Raw genomic sequence first — 16,896 nt, forward strand, 5'->3', positions numbered from 1 at the left:
TTGCTTTTTATCTTACCAGTTTGTTCCTCTCCTCTTCTGACAATTCATTTAATCTAAAGCATAGCACTGGGGTAGTAGCATATCTTCTGTAGTGAAGACTGATACAAATTATTTAGCTTCTCAGTAAAGATTTTATCTTCCTTAATGGCTCTCTCCACCCTAGTAGTCCTATGGATTCACCAGTTTTCTGGCAGAGTTCCTGCTTCTGACATACATTAAAAATGTGTCTTTTTGGTCTTCATTTGTTTGCTCTTTGCTTTCCTCATGTCCATGTTATCCTCTGTTGTTTATGCTTTCTATTGGCTTCACCGGGGTTGGATTACCATTTTCTGAAAAGTGCCTATTCAAATAACCTCTTGAAACTTATCACTTAATCATACTGGGTTTTATTTCCCTGCTTCCTTTTTGGTTTAAGGGTTGTATTTGCATTCTATGACTTATGGAATGGTTAAGAATAACAATTTTACATTCCTTAATATTGAGTTTAGACCCCATTAGAGCAGCTTCCACATTTTTTTAAAATCTCCCTTTCCAACATTTAGTATCACAGTCCTACATTTTCTTCCCACAGGATATTGAACGTAATTACTTTGTGGTCACTTTTATTTAGTGACACAACTACAGTTACTTCCTGAATCCATGCTTGTGCGTAACTTAGAACTATGTTGAGAACAGCCTCTACTCAATTCTAGAACAAGCTTTTCCAAGAAACAATCATTTAAGATGTTGAGAAATTGTTTCTCCAAACTGTACCGTTATGTCAATTGCCTAGTCTGTATGCAAGTAACTGAACTGATACATTATTCAGTTGCCTCTTTCATCTACCTCAAAAGTGTGATCCAAAACCCGCTGAAATCACTGGTAGTCTTGCTATTGACATCAATAAGCACTGAATCAGGTCCTCAGTAGCTTTTTCCTGATCAGGAGGCTGGTTCAACATTTCTATTCCCCTACTACAATACTTCTATTCATATGACTAGGAATTTGTATCCATACAAAGTCTACTGTATGGTCCTCTCCGCTCAGAAATGTTACAACATTAAAGTATCTGAAACATGTCAACTCCCATGAGTAAAAATGTCTTGACTATATGCAGACATTCACAATTTTATCAAAGCAGCTAAAGGAATTATCGAATTTTACACACAATGCCCTCTCAAAATGAAAAAATTCTAACAACAGAAATATGATTACTCCACTCCAAGCCATCAAAATTGCAAAATTAGTATATCACCTGAATAGTTAATCCAACTACTAAACTAAAATCTGAACAATACTCTCCCTACCTGCATTTTATTTTAGGAAAATAAAAGTGCTACCTAACAATAATGTAAACAAATCTGAAATTGTATTTATTAAAAAGGAACTTTCAAAATGTTTATTTTAATCATAGCTATTTCAATTAGCGTACAAAGTGTGTGTTCAATTTAATTTATACTTCACTTTTCTCAGCCATAATTTATTTTGCCCTACATACCTTCTCAGTCGTGACTTAAACAGAATCACAAGGTACAAAATATCAATGCTACCTAAAAAGTGGTTTAGACAGCCCAAACTCCATATGCAAAAATTAGTGTGAATTTGTAGCAGCCAAGCAAATACAAGATTTGGTCAACAAAATCGAATGAAAGCCTGGACTTTTTGGTCTGCTAAAGCCACTGGGCAGATTCTGCCTCTTATATCGGGTGCTTCCCAACCTCTGGCACAAAGAGGGAGCATATCGGCGAAGACTGGGGTCACATCGGGGCAGGAGAGGATGTGGCAGAGCTGAGGTCCACTACATTCAACCCTCTGCTGGCAGTAAGGAATGTTACATCAGCAGCAACAACAGCATCAATTAGAAGAGGACACCCCTCCTACTCTATCTTATTGGGAAGCTCTGAATCATGGTGCTGCAACCCAGCTCCTTACAGCAAGCCTTCAGATACAGTGAAGAATCAGAGTCTTAATATTTAGTCTGTTGAACTGCAACAAATTCAAATGAGCTTTAAGTCAATTATTCAGCACTCCTAAATGAAAGTGTTATCTTCAGGAGTGGGGTGGAAAAAAAAGATACAGAATATATACCATTAAAAAAAATAACCATAAAGGATGCTCTTTTGTTCTCTTTTATAACCAATATGAAAACGTTTCCCAAACTCATTAAGGCTGATGCATTCCAAAGAACGTATCAGCTATAAAAAAAACTCCACCAAACTGCCCTGGATTGTTGGATTCTGCTTTTCAGGGTAATGCAATGACACTTTCATGACACTTCAGTGTTGTCCAAGAGTTACCAGTGTGAGAACGAGCCATTAAATAAAGAGATGGAAATGTGGAAAAAAGGCTGGCTCCACATAATCAGCTATTCACTTGCTTTTACTAGTTAAATGTTTTGCTACTACATGCTTTTATAAGGTGCCTATCACCACAAGTTGCTAAAGTTTCATTTAAAAGAGACAAGTTTAAAAGTGCACAAGTATGATTCTCATTTATGCCCATTAAGAGCCGATTAAGATTCTAATACAAAATTATTTGTAACAATATTGTTTTCTCTTGATTAAGAAGATGTAAGGTTACAAGAAGAGGAAGCTGAGAAAAATCAGAAGACTGGCCAATGGTCTATAGTCTATAGTAAATTGCAAATTATTTTCAGAGACCGAAACAGAATGAGATAGTAGTCACTGTTCAGATCCAAGCGAAGGGGCATATACATAAAATGCCCATGAAACTGGCACTCTAGTTGGCAGTCTCAGTAGTGAAACCAAGTAGATCAAAAAAATCTTATTTCTGGCTGTGGTCCCTTCTACAACAGGGATTAAGGACATTGGCAGGATAGTGTATCTGTGGGGTGGATAAAGGATTTCAAATTTTCAGTGTAATCAAGCACATATACTATGGTTGGTGTTTGAAGAGGGGGAAGGTTGTAAAAAGACTGAAACAGGTAATTTTTATAATGAATTACTGTACTGTAGAAAGCAACACTAACGAATTTGCAGTAACAGCCATGTGGTATATGTTTTTAAGAAGAACTACATAAGCGTCATTCTCTTTATGAAAAATGTTTCTTCCTGTGTCTATCATCCATGGCCTTGCACAAGTGAAACTGAAATGTAGTCTCTTAAACATGAAGTAGTACTTTAATGATGACCTTCCTCCAACCCGCACAACTCAGTCTCATTTATGTTTTGAAACAAGAATCCCTCTTTGCTATGGTTTCTACAGGTAGATAGGGGATAGAAATGTAGTTATACCCACATCTCAATAAACTACACTGTGTGTGGGTGTAAGGGACCCACTCCTGCCCCCACGGAAGTCAACAGAAAAACAAAGTAAATACATAACATTAAAAAATCTCAGTTGTAATAATCTTAGGTGTTCTTTCTAACAGCAGGTAGAGCATTTCTTCAGGGAGGTAGGATTTTTAAGTTGACAATGTCCTTTTGCTAAACTAGGTAAGGAAATGTTTTCTTTTTTAATAACATCTTTAATCTGAGAATCTTTTTTTGAAGTGACTATGCGCTCTCTGTAGTGCTGATTGACTGTCTTGTTGTCAAGCAAATCTCTGCTTAAAGACTACCAGAGGGTGAATTCTGCAAATCCATAGAATTTACTCATGTTTGAAAGGTGGATGAGCTTCACAATGAACCACACTAGGGAATGCTTCAAGTAAACCTAGCAATTATATTCCTTTGGGAATATGTTAATTTTTTTTAATCACACAATTCAAAATGTGATTAGAGATTATATTTTACTGCTATATGTAGTACAAATATGTAGATATTTCACTAACATTTTATTTGTCCCAAAGCAGAATGTAAAACATCACAACAGAGGCCATTAATGGGGAAAGGAGACATGCAATATAAGATTATCTGACCCCAATGCTTTTTTCCCTTAATTATTTAATTTTTCTTTCCCTTCCTTGTCTTCAGAGTTGGTTCATGGGTCTTTAGCTAAAACAAGGTTGCAGGTGGAATTTTGCAGCTTTCAGGGATTTGGAAAAGATTTACAAAATATATCTTCATAGACAACATTATTGATAGACTTTTGAAGAGAACACACAGGTTTCATTTATACTACAGAAGTTGTACTTTCAGGATTTACACGTATCAGTCTTGAAGCATTTCTCAGCTCCTGTAGTTGCTTAGCTGGCTTTCCAACCCCTTCCTCAAACCTTTTCTCCACAACAGGGAGGACAGTTTCATAAAGAAAAGATGCATTCTGCCTGATGAATGCTTTCTTTTCAGGGTCCTGTTCACACCGTAAACTGTAATCGACATGCTGGACAGCCACAAGGATGATCTCCACTAGGCTTTCCAGGAGAACCATGTGCAGCTCTGGGAAGTACAGCTTGAGTGCTTCCTCCAAGAAGGCCATAGTCTGCTTGGTAAAAGCCACCACAGTGTAGCTAAGGTTCACCCAGCAGTCATCACCAGTGTACTGGTCAAAACTGCTCATCCCACAGCTCCTCATCTCCTCTCTGAGTTTCCCCAGGGCCTCTGGGGTCATCAGGTTCATCCTTCTCCACATCTCTTCAGAGTTGCGATGCTTGGTGGCCTCAATGATGATATCCTTGTAGCTCTGCAAAGCTCCTTTGATATCCTTCACCAACAAGGCATGAATGATGAACGTGAGGTCCAGCCCAATCTCGCTGAGCTGCTTGCAGTGCTCCTTCGCTACCTTTAATAATAAAATTAATTAATATTTATCTGGATATCTTATATCCTAAGTGTTTTACAGACTAATTTAGTTAATCACCATGTTACCCTTAAAACTATCAGCCCTATTTTATAGATATGAAAAATAAGGCAGAGATTAAATGTGTCTTAACAAAAAAAAGAGACTGATTTTATACATTTATATTAGAAATGCAGATCTTTTCTGCCACAAAACACTACGGACAACTAGAGCAGTAATAGGATCATGTCATAAGAGCCTGAAAGCTAGGCAATTAAGTAATAATGGATTTTTAGTTGTTGTTTTTTTTTAAAATGTTAACCCATATTCAAATCCAATCCAATAAACTCTTTGGAGAAAGGCATATTCAAATTTTAACATATAAATCTTATCCCTTTAATCAAGATGTGAAAGAGCTGACAAACTTTGCAATATCCAGTCAGTCTTTGGGCAAAACATAGGAAAACCAAACTTGGCATTGCTGATATTCACAGGATAAAAGACAAGCAGGAAAAAAAAACCCACAACAAAAAAAGCCTCTCACACATCATAAAGAAGCAATACACCTTTCAGACCAAAGCCACAGAGGTAATCAGTAAGCGAACAAGGATTATAAATCAGAAGTTACTGGTTTCTTCCAGGAATGGGGTCAATTCACCAGACCATACTGCCTTCCTTACACACTTACCTTCACACACTCAGCAGCCGTGGACAAGCTCTCTTTACTGTCGAATACTTGCTTGCTAAAGGCATCTACAAACATCCTCATAGCTGAGCGGGCCCACACAATGAAGGCAGAGTAGCAGCCACTGTTGCCGGCAAAGTCTGTCTCAAACTCCCTGGCAGTTTCTAGCAGGCTGGTAAAAAAGACATGGCAAAGCTTGTGGATGTAGAGCAGAGTGGCACCCTCAATGCGCAGTTGACGGATGGCTGTGTGTACTGCAGCTGCCCTGTTCTTCAAGAAAAGCTCACATGCCTTGGTGGACTGGCCCAAGCGAATGAGCTGGGACACAGCCCGGCGAGTGGCCCTAGGACCACCTCGTAATGACCGATCTGGAGATAACTCAAACACCAGCACATCCGTGAGCTGCCTGACTCGCTCATCTACCTTGGCTCGAAGCTCCCTCACTGGCTGGCTCACGGCCTTGTATCCCAAATACTCATTCAGCTTATCCAACAGGTCCACCGCCCCCTCAAAATCTCTCTGGGCAATGCAGACATCTAGGTCTTCAGGCAACTCCTGGATCCACTCCAGGGACAAATCTACTGTCTCTTCCTCAGGTGGGGGTTCCTTTTCATCTTCTTGGTCAAAGGGATTGGCGGTCTCAGGAGGTGGGGGAGCAGCCCGTGGCAGGGCCTCCTGCTCCAGCCTCAGCTTCTCACTGAGGGCGCGGTTCCGCTTGGTCTCCTCCAGCACCTCCAGCCACTCCTTCTTGATCTTGGCATTCTCGGCCTGGAAGATGCGGCTCTCGGGAAACATGAGCAGCTTGAACATGTCCTTCATGGGTGGATTGTCCTTGACATTGATCACAGCCAACCCTTCCAGGGGGTAGAGGGCGTCGTAGCGGTAGGCGCCACGCCGGTTGGGCAGCCAGGTGGCCACCAGCAGGCAGTCGTTCATGAGGAAGGCGTGCACCCGCTGGATCTGTGCCATGTGGTCGGCGTCGTACTCCACCAGATCCCCGTTGTAGACGAGGTACTTGCCGGGGCTCTCGGGGAGCAGGTCCCGGCAGCCCTCCACCTTCTCCAGCAGGGTGGTGAGCGTGCGCTGCCGCCCCTCCTCGCTGGCGGCGGCCTCCTTGGCCGAGAGGGGAAGGAAGGGGTTGCTGTGGGGGTCGGCGGCGGCGCGGCGGGCGCCCAGGGCGGGGTCGTCGCGGTCGGCCTGCAGCAGCAGGGCCTGGGTGACGGCCTCCATGATGCCCTTCTGCTCGGTGAGGATGTGGCTGAGCTGGTACATCTCGCTCTCCAGGTAGCTGATCTCGCGCGCCGTCTCGATGAACTGGCGGTAGTTCTGGTAGACGTTGCGCTTGAGGCTCTGCGCCGTCTCCTCGCTCAGCGCCTGGATGCGCTGCCGGTGCTCCTGCAGGTCCCGGTCCCCGTCCGACTGCTGCGACAGCTGCTTCACGTACTCGCCCGCCGCGAAGCCCCCCGACTCCAGCTGCCGCCGCAGCCGGCTCCCGCCCACGCCCTCACCCAGCGGCAGCGCCATCGGTAGCGCCGGCAGGGAGGCCGCGAGCCCCGACCCACCGCGAGCGGAAGACGGGTGACAGCAGATACAGCACTGGTGCTACTGCGCCTGCGCTAGCAACGGGCGCATGCGCCGGGATTGCGCGTCAGCTACGACGGCATAGTGCGCGTGCGCTTAGCGCGACACGTTTGATTGGCGTAATATTCCTGCGTCAGAAGCTGTACTGCGCAAGCGCTGATTGAGGGGGCGGTAAAGTTGAGTGTGGGGCGCTATCGGCGCACGCGCAAGAGGAAAATAGTAGAATACGCATGTGCTGAGAAGTGAGCAACAGGAGGGTGCCCAGCGGTATTGCGCATGCGCCAGAATCCGAGCGACCCGTTGCCGGTTGGGAGCCCGAAGCTTGCCCAGTGCGCTTCCCGCCCGTGCTCCGTCGGGGCAGCGCGGCAGGGCTGCTCAGGGGGCCGCTCCCCGATGGACGGAGACTTCCTGCTGGCGCTGCGCTTACAGGCGCAGTGGGAGGAAGAGGATGAAGCGGCGGCAGCGGCGGCCTGTAGCGAGTCCCCGCCCGGCTCCGCGGCGCCGCCGCCGCGGCCGCTCTCCGTGGTGGACGAGGCCTGGGAGCTGCTGGACCCGAGCCCCGACGTACGCGGCCTCTTCGTGCAGTTCAACGAGACGCTGTTCTGGGGGAAGCTGGCGGCCGTGGCGGTGACGTGGAGCCCGCGCATGACGCTGTACGGTAACGGCTGCGGGCGGCGGTTGGACGGGTCCGGCTCGGGGCGCGGCGGGAGCAGGAGCGACCGGCCGCGCTGATGCCAGAAACTCGCGGCTCCGGTTAAAGCGCCGCCGCCGCTGCCGGCAGGTGGGAGGGGGGTCTCGGATCGGAACCTCGGGAACTTCGCTGTAGCGCGCTGGGAGTGAACCCGGCCCGCGGGGAGCACAGCAGGGAAAGCGCCGCCCTGTGTTTACACTGTCAGCTGCAAGCGCACCGGCCTGGCCCCGTTAGCAGCTCTGGCAATGGCCGCAGAGAGCAGTGCATTGTGGTAGCGATCCCAGCCTGCAAGTGGCTGCAGCGGGGTTTTCAAAGGGTGGGGTGGGGTGGGGTGTGTATGTGGGAGGAGAGACTGTGTTTTGGGGGCAGAGAGTGTGTCAGCCTGCTGCCTTGTAAGTTCAGGCAGTGGCAGGGGGAAACCCCAGCACGCCAGGTGGCAGGAGCAGCATTCCAGGGTAATGGTTGCTTTGTGTCCCGGAGCAGATAAGCATGCTAGCTGTCAGAAATGGAGCTTTGAAAGGGGATATCTGCATGCCTGCAGCCCAGTTCAAAACAATGACCGGAGTGGCCACTTGACTTCAGGGGATTATGGGACATTTACGGAGGCCAATCACAGCGCAGTAATGCAACATGTCATCCACATTGACACCTGGGTGTTTCAGCCAGGGCACAGCAAGCTCTATGCTTCTTGTGGAGGAGGATTACCGGGGCGCTCCAGCCGCGGAGTCCAGGTGTTCGAAGTGCCTTGCCAGTGTGGACACCTCAGGAGTTAGGGCGCCCGGGGCTGATTTAATGCGCTCTAACGTGCAAGTGTAGCCAAGCTCTCAGCTACTGACCTGCTCATGGAGGGGGCTATGTGGGGCCTACAGGCAAGTCACTGAGACAGCAGAGAGAGAACCACCAGAGGCTGTGCCTTGGCCTTTCAGACAGACTTCTGTCAGCAGCGCCCCACGAGGCGGTGTATAACGATGAGGTGCAAGGTCAGGTGCTGGTGTCTCTCTAGCTCACTTGGAATAGTTAATTCCTGTTACCACTACTCAGGACGTGACCTGTTCAGTGACATCATGTGTCACACTCTGCTGACTGGACACTTACAAACTGAAAATCCCTCCGTGGCTTCACACACCAGAAACGTGTTTCCCACTAGAGTAGGTAAACCTGGCTGGGCATTATAACAGGCTGTACAGTAAGTACTGTTAGTCCATGTGTGGTAAACTCAAGATGTGTATGACTGCATATTACACTTACTATAAGATGTAGCTCTTCTGTTTTGTTTTCACCAAATGTTTGTTTTGAAAGATTTCAGAAAAGGGAAACTCAAGTGAAAGCAGTAGCAATATATTCATATGTTTTAGAACTATTTTAGAAGAATTTTTTTTGCCATTCCCTAGTTTGTACTGTAAAATTATTGATTAAACTCTGGATAATTCTTGCTTTTTGGACTTTAGCAATGTTATGTTCTTTGGAGAGTTGTTAAAAGTTCTTGGTTTACTTGGCAATGTTAAGAGGACCAGTATTTGTGTATTTAATTCTCAGTTCTGCTCCACCAGCTACAAAAACAAATAGAAGTCTACCTTCTGCTTATTTTTCTTTTTTAGATGTGCTGGAGTGTGCAGCTATGAAGGAAGAGGTGGGATGTGTTCCATCCGCCTTAGTGAGCCACTCTTAAAGCTAAGACCCAGAAAGGATCTTGTAGAGGTATTTTAAGACATTTCATCTATGTGTAAACTTACTATAAGTCTCCTGAAGTGTATCCTATCTTAAATTTTGTACTGGAATTCGTAATGCACAATGTCATCTAGATTATAAAATAGTCTTTGCTTTGATAAGAAACTTGTATTAATTGCTTACTGGTGGTTGTCTAAGTATGCAAAATTATGGTAATCTTAGTTATAATTTTTCTGAACTGACACCCTTATAGGTAAGGCCCAAAGTCATCCACCCATCTTACTCCCCAAAATAGGAAAAATATTTTTGAGGGATTTAAAATATCCTCTTCCTTAATGTTAAAAATATAAAGTTGGCTTCACAATGCAAAATAAAATTATTTCAATTCAGTCTCCTGGCTGAGCAGCCCAGTAACACAAAAACTAGGATGAAGGATTTGATCATACATGTCAAGTATCAGAGGGGTAGCCGCATTAGTCTGGATCCGTAAAAAGCAACAAAGAGTCCTGTGGCACCTTATAGACTAACAGATGTATTGGAGCATAAGCTTTTGTGGGTGAATACCCATGTGTCTGACGAAGAGGGTATTCACTCACGAAAGCTTATGCTCCAGTACATCTGTTAATCTATAAGGTGCCACAGGGACTCTTCGTTGATCACACATGTAAGTTTCATGCTGTTCCTCAGTTCTTTGCCAGTTCTGCTGTTGTGAGCTGGTTGGAAATTAAAGTTGGACAAGATTCATATTCTGAAGTGCTCAGAATCTGCATCCCACCGCTGGCTCACAAGCATCACTTTTCTCCTGGGGAAATTTTTTTTTTTAAAGTCTAATTCAGGGGAGATCAGATTTTGAATATGTCATTATTCTTCATAGTAATGTCCCTTTGAATGCCCTTTAGGACAAATGGAGACAATGCGTGGATTTTGCAGTTTGGAGAAAGGATGATTTTTAGTTGTTATTGTATTCCTATGACCCATACAAATTTTATTTCCATGCATTTGCAATCTAAGTATCAAGATGCATAGAAAGTAGTAAAGCTAAAATGAGCTATTAGCTATATTTTAAAATAATATATCATATGTTTTTCAGAAAACATCTAGCAATTAAATTATTTTTGTTTCAGACACTCTTACATGAAATGATTCATGCCCTGTTATTTGTCACTAACAATGACAAAGACCGTGAATCCCATGGGGCAGAGTTTTGCAAACACATGCGTCGTATCAATCGCCTGACTGGAGCCAATGTTACAGTAAGTTGTTTTTACTTAACAAAATACAATCTAGAAAATTTAAACTATATTTTCTATTCAGGTACTATGTAACTGGATATTTCAAATGCAGTATGATAAATATGTTGGCATTTATTGTTAGCCAGTCCATAGCTGGTATGAACAGCTTTGGGTAGAGAGAGCTTTGTACCAGCTGCACTAGTTACAGGGGGTGGGGAGCAAGCAGGTTGAGGAGAGTGCAGTAAAACCTGTTTGGGAATATGTAACTCTCTTTTTTTTATTTTTATATAATATATATATATTTTTTAAATACAGTATCTCTGGAGCCATTTTGGTTGAATATTTGTTTTTAAATTGTTTGTGGTGTTATGAACTCTTAAAGGAAAAAGACTTGAACTTCAGGATACAGTTTGGGAACTAAAAATCCAGTTTGCTTTTAAGACTTAATAAAAGAGTTGGGTTAAAAGAAAATTTTTTATTTTAAAGCTCACATCTATGTTGTTACTAATGGCTTTGATAAATATGTTAAGTTTTGAATAAAACTCCAATGTACATTTTATTATGGTGTTTCCTCCTCCATATTTTTTCTTTTTAGAAAATGAAAACTGAATCATCAGTTTTTCTTTGGTTCTTAGTCAGAACTTGGTATTTTACTTCCTGGTTTTCACATATTCTTACTGCAGTGCACTGATTGGGAGCAAACAGCAGTTGCAGATAGGGCTTTTTAATGAATTCAAACAAAATATCCAGCAAAAATTTCTATTGGTCTTAAGTTTTCTAAAAGCCTTGTTTTTACAGTATCTAAATTTTGGGCCAAATTTGACCCAACAATTTTCCTTTAGCTGAATAATAATAATAGATAACATTAAAATTCAAGAAGGTTCTGTACTCCAGTTACTAACTTAAAGATGCAAGGAGGGGAGTTGATTTAGTCCTCAGTCTAGGTGCAGAATAAAGCTTTCTTAAAGGGAAACAAGCATTGATCCATCATTGCTTAATATCTTAGTGCACAGAGTGCTAGTTAATATTCAGTTGTTATTAGTATGCAAGATCGTGCTGTCCATATATCAGGCTTTTTTATTTTTGGAGGGAGGGAAAAATTATATTTACTTGAAAGTGGTTTTTATGCATACAGTAGGCTGTCTGCTAGTAGGTAAATCATGTACTGTTTTCCTCCTGGCTCTCTGAGGATTTTCCACCTGAGTATCAGTAGTAAGTAGTTAAAGAATGCTAGCACATCTCAAACATGTAGAGTTGAATGATTAATATGAAATGGAAATGACTGTTGTGGTTTTGTTTTACACTTAGATTTATCACGATTTTCATGATGAGGTGGATTCATATCGCCAACACTGGTGGCGATGTAATGGCCCATGTCAGAGTAGAAAACCTTATTATGGATATGTGAAACGTGCAATGAATAGGGCACCCTCTGCGCGAGACTTCTGGTGGTCTGACCACCAACAGACCTGTGGTGGCACATTCTCAAAAGTAAAGGAGCCAGAGAACTATTCTAAAAAAGGCAAGGAGAAAACCCAGCTAACCAAGCTTTCAAACTCTGAACCATCTGATACCAAAGGTATGTGACTCTGTTTTCACTTTTCTTCCCTTCAGACCCACTCCTGCCTTATACAGTACTCCAACAAATGCAAGTAGATCAAATACTGGGAAATGTAGTATTAAGATTTTCTGTAATGTTGGATTTGGTTCACATTTTTTTAATGCTGGTGTTGCATTAAAGTTATAGCATAGCTAAACTTAGTTAGCTAAACATAGTTATAGCAGCGCTAGGTGGTCATCAATATTTTTGCTCTAAAAATATGAAGGACCAAATAAATAACTCAAATTTCTGGATTTACCTGTGATCTATCTTACTATTAGCGAATCATAATTAAAATCACAGCACCTGTCATTCCATCAGTATTAACTTTCATCCCAGAATTTTAAGCAGAAAACTTGTTATGCAGCCATGGCCCTGTGTATTTCAGTGAAACAGAACTTGCAGCAGAATCTTCACCCTGCACAGCAAAATCAAAGGCTTAGGTTCTACAATACTATTAGAAGTTTCTTGTCCTTATCATTGTCAGGAGAGGCTGCTAAGCAATGTTATCTTTCTGAATCTGTAACCAGCCAGAAATAATATGAATTAACCACCTTATTTATCGCAGGGGGTTGCTAACTCCTGAAAATGAGTGTAAAATTTCAGTATTCGCTATTTCACAGGTGATGACTTGAGCAGAAACGTTTAGCTAATATGATTAACCCACAATCCCCAACTCTCTCCCACCTGCCAAGTGGTACAACTGTCCTCTATCCAGCTTCCAAAATCAACATTTTCTCACCAGCCCCACACTTGACAACTATTGATGCATTACTTCATTATCAATATGAAAATATACAATATATTAGACTGAAATATGGTGATTTATGGTGACATAAAATTGAATATGAAAAACAGGAAGAGTACTGTATTGATCATATATATTTCCTGCTTATATTAATTAAAAAGCTCCTTTTTATTTAAATCAAGCTGCTGCAAAAGTTTGTCAGAATTTGGAGGATCTTACCACAGAACTTAGCTCCAGCCTGCTGTGAAATAACAGGCTTGTATTCAAGTCCTATTTTAACTTCTTAAAAGTCAAACAGCAAGTTATTTAGTTAACAGACTTGATACTCAGCAAATGTAGTAAATTAGAACAAAGTTACTAATCACTCATCTTTTGCAGGAAGGATACATGGAGGTGATATACGAAGCCTAATTCCTTTTAGTGGAAAAGGATATCAGCTTGGAGGAGCAGGCCTTTGGTCCTCCGAGAGACACAAAAGTTCCAACAACAGTATTAAGGGCAGAGAAATACCCAGTCCACAATGTTATTCAGCAGCTGGAACTGCAAGATCAGTTCCTAAAAATGAACTAAAATTTGAATCAAACATATTCAGTACCAGCATTTCCCATCCAGTTTTTACTGATAGCACCAAACATAAAAACAGCTTTGCTTTGAACCACAAGTTTCCTAAAATATCTGTTGCTAATACAAAAGCTTACAGGAATGTTGATGGGTCGCCTGTTAAAATTCCTCCTGTTAATGGAGGAAATCTGAACCAAAGTCCTACAAACGCTAAGTCAGTTTTTACATCTTTTAATGAGACACCAAAACAAACTTCATTTGGACAAGCTGAGACAACTCTAAGATCCTGGGTTTCATCCCAGGGAAATAGCAGCTTTGAAAATGGTGGTATACCACAGAAACGGCCGAAAATGGAAGACAAATCTGCCTTTGTAAACTACTTTATAAAGAGAGAGAGTACTGATGGCACTTTTAGAACTAGCACGCCTCCAGAAAACAATGCTGAACCAACAGTGCCCTCTGAAAGTTGTAGTTCTGCTGTTAGTCAGGATAAAAAGGTTAGTTGTCCTGTTTGCCAGACCGAGGTTTTGGAAACCAAAATAAATGAACATCTAGACTCTTGTCTGACATAAGCTTTGAAATGCAATCTCACAATTAAGTGCTAAGAATTGTTTGAAATCTTCAAATTACATTGCTCAGGGTTTATCCAATTATGATTGTTGTCATGTGCCTGTACACTGGCCTGTAGTGTCCAAGCTGGAAACTTTCCTATATGTGTAAAGTGGAGTCTGAATTTCAGCATGAAGAGAGGGCAATTCTGATTTTTTTGGAGTTGCATGTTAGGATCTGATTTATATACTCTCACGGTGCTTGTGTCCCAAAGAGCCTAAGGCTATATGTGCACTACCAAGCATACATCAGCAAATATATATGCCAGCACAGGTGAGAGAAGGAGGAATTCTGTTGGTGTGGGAACAGCGCCTCCCTGAATGATTTTAGCTGTGCCAACAGACGCCCTCTTTTGTCCGTATAGCTGTGGTCTATGTTGGTGGTATAGTTGGAATAAGCGTGTTGCTATGAGATACGGTTTTTCTACACCCCGACCCACATAGCTATGTCGGTATAAATTTTGAAGTGTAGACCAGGCCAAATACACTCCTGATTTTAGTAAATGCAATTGTGGTTGGGTTACGTTTTTACTGCAGAACCTAAGTATGTCTCCTCCCATGGTAATACTTACTAGATTCTGAAATCTTAGATGAGTTCTAAAAGCAACTTAACATTTTTAACCATGTTTTGTCTTTTTGTACTTCTCCTTGGTCCCCAAAATGTTCTTTAACTTACCCCTGGCCACCTTTAAATGTAACTTCTAAACTGTCCCCTTCCACATACACTGATACCAACTTATCAGTTTACCACAATGAAAATGTGTTAAATAGTGGGCATTTTTTATATTATTATAACACCAAATATTGTGTTTAGGCCACAGCTACCGACTCTCCAGAGATCAGTTTCACCCAAAACTTTTTAAAGGGCAGGTAGAAATGAGGGTGGAATTAGATTCAAATTATGGCTATGTCCACATTGCCAGCGAGGGCTGTGATTTCCCCTGCTCATGTACACATACTCACTCTAGCTCTCTTCAATACATAACCCCTAGTTTCAGGTGGGTAGGCACCCAGCTCAGCCATATCTCTGCTGCTGCTACCTGTGTTACTGCAGCTACATTGCTATTTATATTTGCACTAGCTGGATGAGAGTGCAAGTACGCGTACACAACCAGGGGAATCGCACCTCTCGCTGGCAGTGTAGACATAGTTTAAGTCTTCAGCAAAAATGGGGCGTAGCTTAGAAGTTAAAAAATAAAATAAAATATAATAAGTCAATTTTAGTAGAATCTTGAGTAAGTGAAAGCATGGGTAGAAAATTAGTGATATGGGAGGGATTCTAGATACTTAATACTACTTGGTGCATTTGATGAAGCATTAGGCTGTAGACTTAAGGACCTATTAGAGATACATATTGGGTTTTGAAGCATTGGTTGTTAAGAGGGACAAGAATAGGAGCTGAGGAATTTAAACATCCTTATACCGTTAAGGCATAAGACTATTAATTTTTGTTTGGCCACTTTGGCTTGTTTTTAATGTGCATGGTTGGCATGCAGACAGTAACAGCTAGTTCATGGTCCAACAATCTCCACTTTTTTTCCTTCTCTCCCTTGCACTGGCGTTGCTGCATATATTGACACTTCAGTGGCTTTCACTCTTTAATTCCAAGAATGCGTAGTATGCGTTTCTGTATATTTGAACCTTAAAGGCTAAAACCACCAAGAGTAAAAATAGGGGTGAGTACAAGTAGCAAAATTAGAAGATATTGTCATATCACTAGTCCTGCCGCAGAATTCTAACTGAAGGCCTGAATTTAAATGAAATTTCCAATTGAATTCACATTCCGGAAAGGCATCAGATTGCAATCAGTGGCAGAGCTTTGCTTTGCTTCCTTACCAGCCTAATGAATAGTTCAGTCAGTATATGCTAACAACATTCTATTACATGTTATGAATACCAAGTAAGATGTATAAAGCCTACTGAAATGTCTACAGTTTTATTGGTGCACTAAAGGTATTTAACTGACTGGTTTGTAGGTGACTTGAGCAATACTTTCACAGTTTAAACTAGCCTTCCAGACAAACATATTGTACACTAGGTTGTACTGCTGGTAGGTATATAGGGTGGCTATAATGCAGACAAAAGTGTAAGTACAAGTTGTCTTGTTATAAATTTAACGTGGTTTACAGTTGACTTCCTCTGAAATGAGGAATAAACAGATCAAACAGTTATGGAATTTGACCAGTACTAACTAACATCTGGTTTCATAGTATAGGAAAAAAAATCCCTAAGAATGCATAGAATGTATGTGGTTTTTTTTGTAGAAACTTCTGTAATATCAGTATTTTAAAATGCAGTATTTTAATAACCTTAACAAAAATGTTGTGTATATTCTGAATAAATCATGATGCGGAACCTTGGGTTGTTAAGTCTGGTTTTCACATGGCTGTCAATGACCATCTTTTTTGCTCTTTAAATACATTTGTACAACAGTAGTCACTTTTAACAGTTCACTCCAACATCTGCACAACCTTCCCTTCTTAACTACCACACAAACCCAAACCTTGCTGTGGAATGATATTTACTCCTGGGGGGGATTCTGTGCCACTGCACATGTACGCAGAGTTCATGTCCCCTGCAGCTTTGTTTGCTTCCCTGCAGAAAAATGGGAAGGGAAGCCATAAGAGCGCTCATGCACCCCTCCATAGGTGCGTCAATTTGGGCTTCCGTAGTAGCCAGGGGAGATGTAAATCACTGCCAGAGAAGTGGTGGTAGAGGTGGGGGAGTGGAACCATGCAAGCAAGCGACTCTGTCACTCGCTACCACAATGGTCCTGGTGTGGAGGGGCCAGGCTTCAGGGTGTTTCTGAGGATGTAAGTGTGGGCTGGCCTTGTCCCCCTCAGGCAGAGCAGAATGTTAACAC

General features: G+C 42.2%; 2 protein-coding genes across 2 annotated transcripts; one reads left to right on the forward strand and one right to left on the reverse strand.

Annotated features, from left to right (window-relative positions):
• Positions 1-479: 479 nt before the first annotated feature.
• EXOC8 (exocyst complex component 8) lies at positions 480-7,194 on the reverse strand. The gene is made up of 2 exons (XM_045009710.1): positions 5,348-7,194; positions 480-4,662 (listed from the first exon to the last, which is right to left on the reverse strand). Exons 1-2 carry the CDS (start codon positions 6,866-6,868, stop codon positions 4,054-4,056), a joined length of 2,130 nt encoding a protein of 709 aa, XP_044865645.1. The 5' UTR covers positions 6,869-7,194; the 3' UTR covers positions 480-4,053.
• SPRTN (SprT-like N-terminal domain) lies at positions 7,077-16,388 on the forward strand. The gene is made up of 5 exons (XM_045009711.1): positions 7,077-7,578; positions 9,215-9,314; positions 10,409-10,537; positions 11,825-12,095; positions 13,243-16,388. The coding sequence occupies exons 1-5, from the start codon at positions 7,202-7,204 to the stop codon at positions 13,995-13,997; spliced, it is 1,632 nt and encodes a 543-aa protein (XP_044865646.1). The 5' UTR covers positions 7,077-7,201; the 3' UTR covers positions 13,998-16,388.
• The last annotated feature ends 508 nt before the right edge of the window (positions 16,389-16,896 follow it).

Source organism: Mauremys mutica, chromosome 3 (genome assembly GCF_020497125.1).
Source record: "Mauremys mutica isolate MM-2020 ecotype Southern chromosome 3, ASM2049712v1, whole genome shotgun sequence".
Classification (NCBI taxonomy): domain Eukaryota; kingdom Metazoa; phylum Chordata; order Testudines; family Geoemydidae; genus Mauremys; species Mauremys mutica.